Source organism: Podarcis raffonei, chromosome 3 (assembly GCF_027172205.1).
Source record: "Podarcis raffonei isolate rPodRaf1 chromosome 3, rPodRaf1.pri, whole genome shotgun sequence".
Lineage (NCBI taxonomy): Eukaryota > Metazoa > Chordata > Lepidosauria > Squamata > Lacertidae > Podarcis > Podarcis raffonei.
In genome coordinates, this window is record NC_070604.1 from 101,287,513 (window position 1) to 101,303,436 (window position 15,924).

Sequence of the window (15,924 nt, forward strand, 5' to 3'; positions counted from 1 at the left end):
CCACAAGAGATACACTCAGTAGCTTTGCCAGCCAATCCTGATTCTGGTGCATTTGCCTACCACTTACATACTTTTAATTGAATGGAAAAAGCAAAACCAAAACCTGATTCTTTCATAGTTTTTTGCAATATGGCCAGATTGTGGTTCCTGAAAGTAGGTGGGGGTGGGGAACAAATGTGGGTTGATGGAACAGGGAATGCTGAAAACTGGGTGTCTCCATCTGAATTTGTCCACTTCTACCCAGCCTTCAGAAATGGCTTTCAGGAGTTGCAGGGGAAGGAATTGGGAAAATTTCTATCTGCAATCTTCCTTCTCCTTGCAGTTCTCTGGGGCCAATTCAGTAATGGATTATGAGAGGCTATCCGGTATGGCAGGGATAGGAAATGTGTGGTCCTCCAGATGTTATCAGACTCCCAACTCCCATCCAGCCTCGGCAAATGTGGCCGGTTGTGAGGGGATGATGGGGCTTGGGTCTCCAACAACATCTGGATTCCCATCTCTGCTGTTTGCATCATGTGGTGTTTTCAGTCCTCCTTCATCGCCAACAGCGAGGCCACCCCATGAGCTCCGGATGATGTTATACAGGGAGGGAGTTGTTCAGCATATCTGGAATATGTTTGGTATGCCAGTCGGCAGTGGATATCACAACATACAGTCTGTTTCTGATTTTCATTGCAGATGGCACCTTACTTGCAGTGGGATCCCACGATAACTTCATTTACCTCTACACAGTGACAGAAAATGGAAGGAAGTACAGTAGATATGGAAAGTGCACTGTAAGTTCCTATGCAGAATGAATTGGTCACAGTAAAAGGATTTTGCATGCAACATAATGGCAACCAGTGTGAAATTTTTCACATAATGATCAGGAACCCTAATAATGCCTTTAAAAACTGTGGTGGGGTAGCATGTATCTCTAGAGCAGGCATGGCTAACCTGCAACACATGGGCCCCCATAATAGTTTCTTCTGCCCCCACAAAAAAGCCCAAATTGTCACTTAGACAAATTCCATTTTATTTTATATTTTATTATTTTATTTGTTTTTAAGTCTGGCTGCTCCCATAAGCGCTCACTGTGGTACTGTGATGCCAAAAGGGGTTTTTTTTGTGAGTCAAAATCCACACCCCACACAATTTCAACAGGCAGGGAGCGAACAGCCCTCACACTACCTGGTAAATGTCAACAAAGTTTGTTGGAGGAACTGATGTTGTGCACCCACATCCAAAACCATAACCTGATCCATTGCAGCACGCTAACTTCAGGATTCGTGTTGGTTTTTAAAAGGCAATGAAAAATTGGGGTCTTCCCATCCTCTCTTTCCCTTCATATGTTGCTGCAGAAGCGTAGCAATTCAGCTGTGATCATGCTAGAAAGCGGGAAGCATGTGGTTAGGGTCAGTGGCACGGGTTCTTCCCTCCCATGCAATATGGGCTCTTTTAAGTGCATTAACTGTTATGAACATGGGTGTCAGAGATTACAGTTAACTCTGGATCAGTGACTACCAGTTACAAAGATGGAATGCCTTGTGAATTTTAAGGGAAAGAGTATCACTCAAGGATAGGAAAGCTTTATAAGACAGAGCAAGACTTTGATCCATCTAGCTCAGTTTTGTCTGCAATGACTGCAAGCAGCTCTGCAGGGTCTTGGACAAGGTCTTACCTGGCCCTGTCTGTACATGCAGGAGACTGAACCTGCAGCATTCTGCATGCAAAGCTTTAGCATTGAGCTGCAACCTCTCCCCTGAGATTCTGAAGAGCCTTAGTTAGTCAGAGTAAGGAATACCAAATTGCTTTCTTCAGCGATGAAGCACAAGGCAGCATGCATATGGTTCCAATCTGTGTCGTCTCCCGTCCGTGCAGTAAGTAGACCCAGACCTGCTTAGCTTCGGCAAGCTTCCTGCACCATGTGCCTTCAGACCATCCTCTGGGATCAGGGCTCCAGCTTGTCAAAAATGCAGGCTTCCACTAAGTTACACAGGAAATGCACATAACCTTTTGACTCACGCTGCTTTCAATGGTTGATGCGGACTTTTATCGCACAGCATTTATCCTCTTGTTCCAGCGCACGAGGATTGTGTATCTGTAGAATCTATTGCCCCCTTGTGGGGAATTTCTAATTTAACATAATTATTTGTGAAAAGAACCGATGGTTGTTAAACATTCAAACGATGCATCGCAGGCGCATCTGTTACAGAATTCCAGGTTTTCTTTCCCCTGGTTGTTTGGTTGGTTTTTGGTCATTTTTAATCCTGTGTTACCCTTGCAGGGCTGTAATTAGGTGTACTAATGTAGATGCTATTTCCAAGAGAAACGAATCAAAACTGGTAGGCTGACACTAGATCACAGTGACATTGTTTAGGACATCAAGAAAGGTCATGAAACAGTATAGCAGGTCACACTGGCACCTCTGGCTACAACCACTTTGACATGGTGGGAACTAGAAGGGCTGGCTGGTGTGTGTCAGGTGCTCATTGTCTGCCAGACTACTTTGGTTGTTATTTTTCCTCCATGGTCCCAGCCTCCAAATGCTACAGCTCCCATCGGCCCTAATATGCATGGCCAATGGCCAAGGATCATGGGAGTTGTAGTTTGGCAACATCTGGAGGGCCAAAGATTCCCGGCACATGATTAAAAAGGAAGCCAGAGAAGGATGCCGGTGGACTTATCAAACAGATGCCTGGCATTTCTTGACAGTCTTTCATACAGAAGTCTCCACTGCTGATCCTGCTTTAGGGTTGCTGTTGTTTTAATACTTGCTAATACTTTCCCAAGCCTTGTCCCTTCTGTGACCCCTTTCCCCAGTATCTGCCTTGAATTCCTTCCCAGCCTGGTCTCTACGGCTGCTGCCCCCTCTTGCCTTTCTGCCCTGTTATTGTTGCAGCCAAAACATACCTCCCAGACTCTGAGCCTTCTGATGTTGCTCACATATGCTGTGGCCTGCCTGAGGCTGCAAACACAGCAAAATTATCAAGTAGCTGGCCAGTGGCCCATATTCAGCTTCGCTGGCTGAGTGTTGTGCAGACTTGCTTTAGATACGGGATACTCTTGTCTTGCCTAACTTCTTACACATATTCAGCTGCTCTTGTGCAGGCAATTCTCTTCAGGGGCCCTTGTTCCAACACATGGAATCAGGGCCAAGCTTTGCCACACAGTGTCATGCGTGGGGCGATCTGTGCACCTCGGAAAAGGGCTGCAGCCCAGTGGCAGAACGCATGCTTTGCATGCAAGGAGGTCCTAAATTTAGGTACCCTGGCATCTCCAGGTAGGGGCTGGGAGAGACACCTTTCTGAAACCTTGGGGAGCCACTGCTAGTCAGTGTGGGCAGTGCTGAGATAGATGGACCAAAGGTCTGACTTGCTAAAGGCAGCTTCCCATGTTCTATGCTTTGGACAATCATTCAGCCAAATAGTCCAATGGAGAGCCATTTCCGACACTACAATTCCTATTAAAAGCTCTGAATTGCTTGCCTCTTGATTTCTCTGCCAGTTCATAAAAAAGGTGTGCCTTATGTTCTTCCCAGTTTAAATGAATTAAAAGGCTCCTGGAATTTCAGTTTCCATTATTTCACTTGCTAGTTCTGAGAGTGTTTTCTTGTTCAGAGGGATTGTTTTGGGTGCATATTTTGAATATTGAATCATTGTAAAATTGCCTCAGCTTAGCTCATCCCTGCTTTGGTTGTTTGTTCTGTAATATGAGGATTCCAAACACTGATCAGAATAGGTTTGGTCTGTGTGTTTAGGGCTCTTTTGTGTGCCTCGTGTTTGGGTACCAACCAGCTCAACATTCCTACCGCCCAGGAGAAGGAAATGCAAAATGCAATGCACTGTGCTATCTCCCTTGAAAATGGGGGCATTGGAGGGGAAGTCTGAAGCTTTCTGTGTTTCGAACCACAAGGAGTCTGGAAAATATGTAGTTCAATGTGATATCTCCCTTGCAATCTCGGATATCTAAATGAAAACTGGTGTGCTTATTCAGAATAAAATTTTGCATTCCATGTTCAAACCTGAGGTCAGCCCGTACAGATGTTGTCCAGATGGCAGGGAGGACGTCAGGGCTCTATAATACTGCGCCATACTTACAGTAGTACATAATTCATATTTCTAGCACCAGAAGGAGACATGGCCTTTGTGCATTAAACTGTATCTTCTGTGTACAAGGACAGCATTGTATCCATACACTGCCTTCAGATATTACCTTCACGTTGTGTGCAGCACACACTTGTGTGTAGATGCATATGTCCGTTGATGTGTACTATGTAACAAGATGACAACGTATCCCTGTGGTTGCTTCAGAAACTTTTAGCAAACTATTAGCAAAGTCTTGCCACTGTGGTGTAGTGGTTAAGAGCGGTAGATTCGTAATCTGGGGAACCAGGTTCGCATCTCCGCTTCTCCACATGCAGCTGCTGGGTGACCTTGGGCCAGTCACACTTCTTTGAAGTCTCTCAGCCCCACTCACCTCACAGAGTGTTTGTTGTGGGGGAGGAAGGAAAAGGAGAATGTTAGCCGCTTTGAGACTCCTGAAGGGGAGTGAAAGGTGGAATATCAAATCCAAACTCCTCCTCCTCCTCCTCCTCCTCCTCCTCCTCCTCCTCTTCTTCTTCTTCTTCTTCACATTGTGGAGTCCTAATTATTTTGTGTTTGATGAAATGGCTTCATTCTGTTTAGAGTCTGTATGGATGGTTTTATTGTTCTTGTGTTTTGCTGTTACTGTGTGCTGTCAATGGCTTTATACCATGAAGTAGTCTCTAAATAGGTGTGATAATACAATATATGCAGAGTGAGAGGCATGTTCTGGAATTTTTATGGGCGTGCGAAGGTTCAAAGTGTGGAGGGGGCAGGGCTGCATGCACAATTCCTGCACCAGCATTCTTGCATGTGCTGCGTACCTCTGCTTGTCCCCATCCTTTACGCAGTAAGGATGGACTTCAGGGTGCTTCTGCTCATATATACTTGAACGTGAGTAAGCTTGTCTGGCCGTTCAACATAAATCACTCTAACAACTCTTAACTCCTAACATTTTCTCTCTCTCTCTCTCTCTCTCTCTCTCTCTCTCTCTCTCTCTCTCCCCTTCTCATATCCAAGAAGACTGTCGTTAGCGATGAGAAAGGGAGCTTCCCTGTTCACTCAGTTTTACTAGCCAAAGGTGCCAGTAGTGATTACTCTCACTATGTGAACAGTAGATCAGAAGCGAAGTGTAATATGTCTCTCACTGTGGTCGCTGCCGAGGGGAGGTTTTTTCCTTTCGAATGGAATGCAAAACTCTGCTATTTCAACTATTGAAGCAATGTGGTGTCCAGACCTCTCCCATCGCAGTTGCTGGCTCAAAGGGATTTTCCGACTCCAGAGCGCCCCTTCCCAATTGGCCCCCCACCCACCCATTCTCTGCCTCCCCTCGGAATGTTTACAGCTGCCAAATGTCTGGCAGGATGTAGTAAATGGTGGTCCCAACTCTCTCCCCGCACCTCCCCCCATGTCAGTTCTAGCTTCCAGCATCTTGAAGATTCAGGATGAGGAGAAGGAGCAGGGGAAGGGAGAGAAAGAGAGAGCTTTTGCTTTTTAACCCTGGCGCATGTCTTCCAAACCAATTGAGGACATTTTTAAAAGCTAGTTCAAATAAACCAGTTGCTTATTTCCCCCCTCTACCTGACAAATCTCCCTGCATTTTGAATCACATGAGGAAATCTTGGTTGTGAACCAGCCTATACGTAGATGAATCTCACAGCAACAATTTCCACTTGAACTGCAGCTGGAGTAATTGCAGAAATGGCTGCTGCAATGTGTAAATGGCTGCTCAGATGTGTAACACCAGACCATGGATTGGCAAAATGTGGATGAGTGGCATAATGTGGATGAGCCCTGAGTTTCCCTTCTTGCTCCCTATTTAGTAGTAAATTATAATCTGTCATTGTATGAGAACCAGGCAAATTATGTTTTGCTGAAATGTTAACCTGCTGGCAAATTACGATTTGATACTGGTGGAATCTACCCCACTGTGAAAATGCTTTTTTAAAAAACGTTTTGAAATAGATATTGAATTTGCCATAGCTCACCATCGCCATCTAGTGTAATATTTTTATATTGCACTTTACAACACACTTAAAACGTTTTATTTGCAGCTGTATAGCTGAGTCCGCTGAGTCAGAAGTAAGAAGGGCAATCAGAGATGCAGGACGACGAGGAGGGACAGCCTAAGCACATGGCTAAACCATGGTCTGAACCTACTTATAGCTCAGGTCATGGGGAGACTTCAAAGCAGCAAAAGCTAAACCTGTTGTAGACGAAAGCTGCTGTTCTTTCTCTCACCATTTGCCAGATACAAATTTAGCTTCAGACACTTCAAACAGTCCTTTGTTACATTGCATTCCTGCATATCTTCTAGCATCCCATCAGCTTGCTTTTGTTGAAGATTTGGTGAAATTTTAACACAGCATAAAATCCAATTATCTATAATAACCAGGCAGAAGAACTTAAGCATTTGTATCTGTGGAGTGCAATCAGCAGGTCCTATGCAGTTCAATTCATGGGCTTCTACGTGCATTCCATCAAAATGAATGGGTTCTCTGCAGCGATAGAACTTGGTAAATTACTCCTACAGTCAGTCGTGACGTTTTGCTTCTATGAACTTCTCAAAGGGGGATTAAACAGCGAAGCAGGCGGAAATACTTCTTTCTGCTGATCGGAATTTTGATAGCTTGCTTGTTTTCTCTTTTTTTTGCTGTTTGTGTGTGTTTTAGGGACATTCCAGCTATATTACGCACCTTGACTGGTCCCCAGAAAATAAGTATATAATGTCAAACTCGGGAGACTATGAAATACTATACTGTGAGTACAAAGCTGTAATTACCTCCAGCCTACAGGAGTGCCTGAACATTCATAATGGGAGGCAGTGGGGCGGGAAGGTGGAGGGAGAGAGGTGGTGGGGAGGCTGATGCAAGTCAAGCTGTTGGTGCAAAACGCTTGCTGACAGGGGATACTGGCGTGACCTTCTGTAACCTGACCTTCTGATATTATTCAGAGCTGCTTCTTGCTAACAGAGCTTCTAAATATAGCCTACATCTCTGCAGGGACATCAATCAGTTTAACAGTTTATAGGGGAGAGTGGTGCTGGTGTGTGATGTGTCACGAAGCAGGTTTTCGGCTTCAAAAACAACACACACCCTTGCCTCATTAGAGCCCTGTGTCACTTACTGGTGCAGACACCTGCTGGCATTTTAAAACTTCACTTTAGCAATGGAATAATGCTACTTGGCATTTATTTAGCATTCTTTCCTTAGCACGCCACGTGCTTCGTGGCCCTTCGGCCTGCCCAAAGGCAGGACACTGGCAGAGTGTAGCAGCTTGCTGGGTCTCCATTAACCTCCTGCGTTTCCAAAAATGGGGTGAAGCTGAACACTTGGGGACCCTGGTACTTGGCTGGTAGCTGCATGTAGCTTTGTATACATTCTCTCCCTAATATTTGGTATAGCCCTGCTGGTTAAGCCAGTGTTTATATATCCATGTGAGAAAGACAGGCTTGCCTTAGGCCAGGTGCGGGAGACTTGTGGCCTTGCAGATGTTGCTGAACTCCCCCAACCAGCACAGCCAGTGGTTTCAGGGACAGGAGTCGTACTCCAGCAGCATCAAGAGACCCATGAGTTCTCAGTTCATACCCTTAAAGCTATAGAAATGCTAGAAGATGCACTTGGATGCTTGTTCAAAGAAAGAAAGAAAAAGTAACACTCTTAATGTCAGAAACGGCTAAAACAAATGCCGCTTATGTAATTCCAATAAGGGTTGTGCATTATTATTATTTTTGAAGGGGACATTCCAGCCGGCTGCAAACTAATGAGGAATCGTTCTGAGTGTAAGGATATAGATTGGACGACATACACTTGTGTGCTGGGATTTCAGGTGTTTGGTGAGTAGCAAAGATGACCCTTCTTGCATTTTAAATCAGAGGTGCTCTGGAAAGCTAAGCGGGCACAGTGTTAACTGTGAAGCACTTTCTTAGCTCTACTATTTAAGCAGGGATGCAGCTTTTCAACAGAGGCTAATGTTGCAAAAAAGAAGTGTCTGTGTGAAGAAAATGGCCTCTCCCACCCTCTTTTTCAAGAAGCTGCTTCCGAAATTGGTAGTGGAAGGGGTAGGTTGCTTGACTTTTTCTTTCCACACAGTGATTTAAGCCATATTCCTCACTCTTCAGTCACTTTCCCTTGCAGGATTCCATTCTGTGCATCATCTAAACAGTGCCTCTGTCTCCAGAACTGCCTTGCTCACTCATGTGACTAATCAGCAAAGATTTCTTCAAGCAGGTGACAACCCTAATTTGTTGTCTTTCCTCTATTGAAGGAGTGTGGCCTGAAGGATCAGACGGGACAGACATAAATGCTCTTATCAGGTCCCACAACAGGAAGGTGATCGCAGTTGCTGATGACTTTTGTAAAGTCCATCTATTTCAGTATCCCTGCTCCAAGGCAAAGGTATGTCTAGATGACACATTTTTAGGGGCAAGGGTGATACATGCATGTGTGGAACCATGTGTGTGCTCATACTGGAGTGGTAGTAAACTTGTTCCAGTATCACATCTAAAGGCTCACCAACTCCCCCTGCTCCCTTCCTCCCCACTCACAGAAATATTCTCTTGCTCCCAGGGTCATTGGTGCAAGTGGATTTTTGCCCCCCCAACCCAGCTTTTGATTGGGATGCAAGCTGTTTTTGCTGGGGGTGGGGAAGAGATCCATTGGGCTTCATGGGAGAAGTGGGAGGGGATTGTTTCAACATTGCTTCCCCAAATCACTGGTTTAGAGTGCCCATGAAAAATAATACCGTGTGATTAAAGTCTAAACCTGTCATCCAAAATGAAAAATCCCCCTTGCCTCTCAACCCACGGCCCCCTGGAGCTCAGCGTATTAACTTTGTTGGCCTTACTTTTTTTAAATGCAGCATTTTGGGAGTACCTAAGTCCACAGACTCAGGAATCTAGGGATTCCAGCTTGAGATGCCTTGTTAATAGCACCATCCAACTCAAGACTATGAAAATCTCCCCTGAATCACCCCTACTTTCCTTCTAAATTGGGAGATTCTTAGACTGGCCTTGTAAGAAGCATATTTTTGTTCCTGGGTATATTCGCAGTGTTGAAATGCTGGCATGAAGCTGCTATTCCAATTGGTCTTCTGATCCTCATCAAGTAGCACAGACTGTCATTTCCTGGTTTGTTTCAACAGGCACCAAGTCATAAATACAGCGCCCACAGCAGCCACGTGACTAACGTCAGCTTCACTCACAACGACAGCCACTTGATTTCAACTGGAGGCAAAGACATGAGTATCATCCAATGGAGACTTGTGGAGAAAGTAACTCTGCCACACAACGACATCACGGTAGATATGGGCACGGCCAAAGTGCCCGCTAGTGCCAGCGAAAGCTTTGTGCAGCCGAGTACCCCCGTTCCCCTCGCTCAGCCGTTGGACGAAATGGCGGCCAATGAAAATGCAACGGACGGTTCCCCGACGTCCTCGGAGAGTAATCTGGAGCAGACTGTGGAAGCCAATGAAGAGCAGAACGAGGAGCAAAGTGAGGGGAGCAGTCTGGATCCAGGAGAGCCAAATGGTGAAGAACCATCCAACGAAACAAGCGAGGAGCAGAGCGAATCCACTATTACGGAAGACCAGCAGGAAACCTCTCCGTTGTCTTAACAGCTGCAAGTTCAAGTTGGTCTTTTTAGAAGAAAAGAAAATCCCCTCAGTGTGCATACTTTTGTAAAAGGGAGTAGGGTTCAAGAAGGGGAGAGGGAAGGGGGAGCATCTCCAGTCTAGGAGCAACCCAAGTTGTTGGGTTTCAGTCGACGACCTTTAGTCCGATCTTCTGTTTTCAATGCATGGAACTATTGTAAGGACCCGTCTTGGCAGTTCCGTTCAAGAGCTGGTCAGGATAGTAGGATGTAAACATAGATTAAATGTAATTCTGAAATTGCCGTCGGAAAGAGGCATGGTGCAAATGGCCAGGGGCTAGAGGAGAAGGGGAAATTAGCTCCAGCTGTATGCCGAGGGGCGGAGGGAAGCCTCCTGTGAAAGAACTTTTTAACACCAAACCAGAAGGACTAAGTCATACCTTCTGCATAATGCAACCCGGGTGCAGCAAAGCCAATAAAACGGCAAGCTCTTGATGGGAGCTCTACCTTCTTTTTTTATATTAAAAAGAGAGGAAGAAGCGAAGAGGACAACACGATCGCACATCATGCCCTCTGCCTTCTTTGTTAACACCTATGCAATTTTCTAACACTACTAATTCCTACTAGCCACCTGGGTGCTGCTAGCTAGCTCTAAGGCAACTCATATTAACGAACACTTCTCCTTCCCCGACAATGGATTTTAAGTTGGGTCTTTTAAGACAACCACCTTCACGTAGTTTTTCTAATTGACAGGCACCGTAGGACGTCTTTTCCAGGGAGCTACTTGCCTAGACATATTGAAACTCAAGAACACCTACTGTGACCTTGATGTGAACTGACTTGATTGCATGATGACAAAAGTTCAGATTCTCAAGTTAAACTTGGCCTTCAGACGATACAGCTCATTCTCTCGCGAAGAGGCTCAATGTTAGAGGAATATCATTGTTATGAAATCTGGTGCTTGGGATTAACATAACAAATCAATTGCTTACAAAAACCGTCATAATCAGAAAAATTCAAATGGGGTTTTTTACAGCCTCCTTTTTTAATTGCTCTAATGTAAATGTCACATTAACTTGGATTATGTAGGATATTTTTGGATTTTTTCTCTTCTGCGTGCTACAGTTTTTTTTGTGCTTGTTTTATTCCTCTTGCCCATTTGCTGTAAATCTTGCAGCTCTGAGACGGCTGGACCCTGGCCAGTTATGGGAGACCATGGCATTTTATTATGCATTTGGAAAAGTACCATTTAAAAAAAAATACACAAAAAAATCCTGTCGGCTAAGTTTTTCTTAATTACTTAGAGTTTCCTACATTTTAAAAAAAAGTTTTCTGGAAAAAAAAATCCTAGTTGTTTTATGTTTTGATTTAATAGGATCTTCTTTTTTATTGTGCTGATATCTTAGAGTTTAGTTTTTAGAATTGTTTTTAGAAACTTTGGATGAGTTTGTTAAGTCTTAAGTGTGCAAGCGTTTACGTGATTGTGCCATTCCAAAGTGCATCTGAACTGTCATTCCCTTCTAGTATCTTCTCAGGAGTAATTACTACAGATCAGGTATCTATTCATCATTGGTAACATTGAGAACTCAAATGAACTCCCAAAGGACACTTGTATGTATGCATATACATATATAGATAGATATATCTCCTCTTTGTTTACATCCATTCCGGAAAACCTCAAAATAATTCTCTTCAAACGGGAGAGAAGCGTGGATTCCAAGCAACCCATTTATCTGTTCGTTTTATTTTAAAACTGTGCTGTTAAATAGTAATGGTGTTGGAGAACTCTTGTGTGTGATTAGCTGCTTGCCAAATAATGTCAGTGGGCAAGGCAGACGATTGCAGATGATTGTGTCAAGGTGTAATGCACAGATGGAGAACCTGGGCTGCTCCAGCTGGTTCTTGGACTTTCCCATCAGCTCCAGCCAACATGGCCAATAGCCAAGGATGATGGGAATTGTAGTTCAACCATGTGTGAATGGCCACAGATTTCCCATCCTAGTGTAATGGATTCCTTTAAAAGGAATACACTTATGGTGAAAAAGTACTATGTAGTAATGTTTTTTTCAAAGCTTATTGGACGCATAACTCTCTTTTTCATCCTCGATGAATACCATGAAACAATGCATTTCATTTTGAAAATATCTATTACCTGGGGGTTGCCATGTAAAATGAGAGAGAGAACGTGATTTTTTTTTTCTCATGCTGTAGTCTAAAGGAGGGTTGTTGTTTTTCTATTATGCAAAAAAAAAAAAAAAGCCTTACAGCTTTCGATTGCTGGCAACTACTGTTTAATGGATAATTTAATCTGTGATAATGGATGGAAATGGGTGGGTTTATGTTAACTGTAGATGTTCTAGGGGGAAATTGTGAATGAAATATGATTTAAAGAGTGTCATGTGAAGATGTTTGAGCCATTTCTATCATGCATTCCTGTCTCATGGCAGAAAAAAATTTGAAGATTTAAAAAATAATAAAAGAATCAAAATAACGTGGTACTTTTTTCTCTTTGGGGCTGCACCTTGCACGTGTTTTTAAGTACCCATCTTCTGCTCACCTGAATTGTTGGTTCCAGTTTAGGTGGGCTAGCTGTGCAACCATTGCACAGAGAGAGCGTTCATCCTTTTATCCCCATACTAATTCACAGGCATCCGGAGAAGAAGTGCAAGTCTTCCACAGACTCTTCTTTGGAATGGCCAAAGTGAATGTTAGTGGTATGGAATCACTGCTCTGCGTAGATTGCTGTAGGTGGAGAGGCATTTCTGGGATAGCTTCACCCAAGCAACCAGTTTTAACTCTGGAGCAAGCCAGAAGGAATGTCAAAAAAGGGACTAGGAAACAATTGGCTGGGATGTGCCCAATAAATTTTGCATGTAAAACCCTTTTTCAGAGCAACCGTATAAGGTTACATCTTAAGACAACTTTTTGAAAAGAAGACATTATTGTGCATAGTTTTCACCTCATTTGGTGTGGTTGTTTTGTTTTATTTGAATTGAGTTATGTGTTTTTTAACATTAGGAGCAATATATCAGTGATTTATCTAATCGGCTTGTTCAGAATTGTTGCCCAATGGAGCCCAGTTTCACTAAAATTAGTATGACATGAGCTTTTAGAACTAGATAGCATTCCTACTGCATTTGTTCTAGAGCAGGGTTGGGGGATTTTGTGTACCCATCTCACCCAAAGGTGCTTTTGGACTCCAGTTCCCATGAGCCACAACCAGCCTGGTCTTTCAGTGGCGATTTAGTTGTGTTGGACTAGACCCAAGGTCCATGTAGTTCCGCCAGATGCTTGTGGAATTTCAGATTCATCTGGAAATGGCCACTTCTTGGGATTTTGGTAAGGGGATGTTTACAGGCTCTTGAACATGGAAGCCCCATCCCTTGCGATTATAACTTAATGTACCAAAAGATACGATTGCATCTGCTTTTTTTTTACAACAAAGTGCTTTGAAAACAATGGCTTCTTGGCATTGGAGGAGTTAACAGCTGGATGGAAAACAGAATTTAATTGCTTGATGTTTGCTCGTTCACATTCCAAGCGAGATTGAGGAGACTTCATTGTTTCAGTCTTTTATTTGTGACAGATGTTTTGCTTGGGCTTTAATCATTAAAGAATGGGGAAGCTGCAGAATGGATTATGGCATTCTGAAGAATAAGCGCTTTCCACGATCTAATCTACTTTTTATATGGGGGAAAGGCAAGCATTTGCTCACAGATAAGGGGTTCCCGGGGTCCTTTATCTCAGGCACTCTCTTTGGTCCTCTGGCCAAGTTTATTGCTAAGCTGCACCCATCCTTGGTGCTGATGTTCTCCTTCCACTCAACTGTGTTCGTTTGCACAAACACTGCAGAATGCCATTCATACGTCTCTAGAATGGACCGGGCAATAGCCTTCAGTTGTTTAATCTGGTGTATACTTCCACTGTATCTGGAGGTTTTACTAAGTTCTATTGCAATAGAAGAGTGGAAAAGTGGGGAGGGGGGGCAAGAAGAGAGCTGCATTTAGGAACAGACAGGAAATGAGTGTTGGGGTTTAAGGAAGAATGTGTTTCACCACCTGTTGCTCTAACATAATGATGACAACAGGGTCCCATAAAGGTGAAACAATAGATGAAAGAGAAGCTTGTGTTACTCAAGGTGGGAGATGATCAAGACATGAACTAGAGCAGGTATAGGCAAACTTGGCCCTCCAGATGTTTTGAGACTACAATTCCCATCATCCCTAGCCACTGGTCCTGTTAGCTAGGGATGATGGGAGTTGTAGTCCCAAAACATCTGGAGGTCCGAGTTTGCTTATGCCTGAACTAGAGACAGGACCAGCTGAGCCATTTGGCAAAATAATTGCATCAGGCAGTGGGGGGGGGGCAGTTATTGTTTCCTGGGACCCCAGTCAGGTATCTCGTCTGCCACCACCTCTCTCGCTTCCCTTGCTCCTAACATTTTGCTGCTGCCTTAGCATGCCTCCATTTTCTCTCTGGGGAAGGGAAGGGGGCCTTTAAAAATGGTTAAGCGGTTTGAAAAGCGAGTGTCTAACCACCTTGGAAAATTGCGGGTGGTGCAGGCACTCTCCCCAGCCACTTCCCCCAGAATGCCTCTCTCTGAGGATTGACTCTCTTTCTCAGAGCAAGGCCAGAGAGGAAGGAGAGGCATGTTTTTGCCACATCAGCAGCAGAAGCAAAACTTAAAAAGGGATGTGAGAGAGAGCGAGGGAGGGCAGCTGTCCCTCTCGCCTCAGGTGCTGCCTTGTCTCAGGCCCTGACTGGAATTTTTGCCTAATTGCCAGAAGAAAAGTAGTGTGTGTGTGTGTGTGTGTTTGAGATGCTGCAAAGGGAGAAGCAACTTCATCTTGGTTAGTGCTCAGCTTTCAGGCTTCAGTTCTCTGAAACTGTAAACAACGAACAGTTGGGTTTTATTTACATAATGCGGCAACAAAGGAACATGAAGTGCTTTTCATTCCACTTGGTTGGAGAACTCCATTTCCAGTACACGCACTCTCCATTTTGGAGTCTCTGTCGGCTGCAGCAAGAACACTTGCTGAGATAAGTTTGGAACAAGATCAGCTTTGCGGCTTCTGCAGACTCTCTTCCTGGTTTCCAGCAGCAGTATTTTAAATACTCTCAATATGCCAATTTCTAAAGAAAATGAAATTTTCAGAAAATTTTCTGTTTCTGTCTGTTATTCTCTCACTAAGTGCAAAAAAGGAGAATACTGCCAAGTTTTTCATCAATGACTAATAATGTTAGTGGTCTCAGGAGAAGCCTGTCTGTAGACAGCATGGTGCCCTAGGAATTACCTTCAGCTTTCCCACATATATCCCTTGTCTTCTATCATTTTATGGGTCAGAAAAACTCCAAAAACAAAGTGAGCCATGTGGACACAACGTTTGTGAAGTGGCATAACTTACAAGCTGAGTCCCATACAGTTTGACTTCTGTGGGGAAACCACATCTCTTGAACAACGTATGAATGTGGAGATGCTGCTGCGATAGTACCTCATGAATGCAGAAATATTACTACTAGTAACAGTAGTATTAGCTGTCCTTCATCATGAGATCCCAGGGCAAGTTTAAACAATTTTTAGCAATACAATATTTAAAACGTACAACAATTGAGAATAGGGTGGGTCCTAAAATATATATCTCGGATAAAATGCAGGGAAACAAAAGTGTGTTTTCAGCATCTGATGAAAGCTACATAATGAAGATGGCAGACACACCTCTGTGGAGAGGGACACTTAGGAGCTGCCTCAGAGTATGCTCTTTCCTGGGTTGCCATCACACACACATCCTGCAAACGTCTGGAGATGGTAGAGCTTTCAAGAGGGCTGCCTCTGTCAATCTTAACACGTGAGGGGTTCTGTAGGCAAGGAGTCACAGTCGCTGAGGTATTTGGGGCCTGAGTCCTTTAGAACTTTAAACACAAACACGAGCACAGAAACAAACTGGCAAGTGATGCAGCTCTTCCCAGCGAGTAATCTGGCCAGTGCATTTTGACCAGTTGAAGTTGAGTCCTCTCCAAGGGCAGCCCCACATTGCAATAAATCCAGTCTGGAAGCAGAGTGGTTGGTAGGTTAACTTGGCCATTAGGTATGTGTTTCCTGCATATTTCAGGAAGTGGGAAGAAACAGTGGGTGGCCATTTTGTGGTTCCTCTAAGCACCACTGTTCTCGGCACTTAGAAGAGGTTAACTTGTTCACTGTCCTTTCCGAGGCTCGTGCATGGACCAAATGAAATAATCTTTTGTTTTCCAACTATATCAGTAGTGGACTCTGG

General features: G+C 44.0%; 1 protein-coding gene across 12 annotated transcripts in view; it reads left to right on the plus strand.

Moving 5' to 3' along the window:
• The window catches only part of EML4 (EMAP like 4), a 161,727-nt gene extending 149,584 nt beyond the window's left edge, over positions 1-12,143 (plus strand). For all 12 annotated transcript variants that reach the window (XM_053383308.1, XM_053383313.1, XM_053383309.1 and 9 more), the window contains 5 exons: positions 679-776; positions 6,737-6,824; positions 7,801-7,899; positions 8,331-8,461; positions 9,207-12,143. In XM_053383308.1, the coding sequence (XP_053239283.1) occupies positions 679-776; positions 6,737-6,824; positions 7,801-7,899; positions 8,331-8,461; positions 9,207-9,677 (887 nt within the window). In that variant the 3' untranslated portion in view covers positions 9,678-12,143. The remainder of the gene's footprint in view (positions 1-678; positions 777-6,736; positions 6,825-7,800; positions 7,900-8,330; positions 8,462-9,206) is intronic.
• The last annotated feature ends 3,781 nt before the right edge of the window (positions 12,144-15,924 follow it).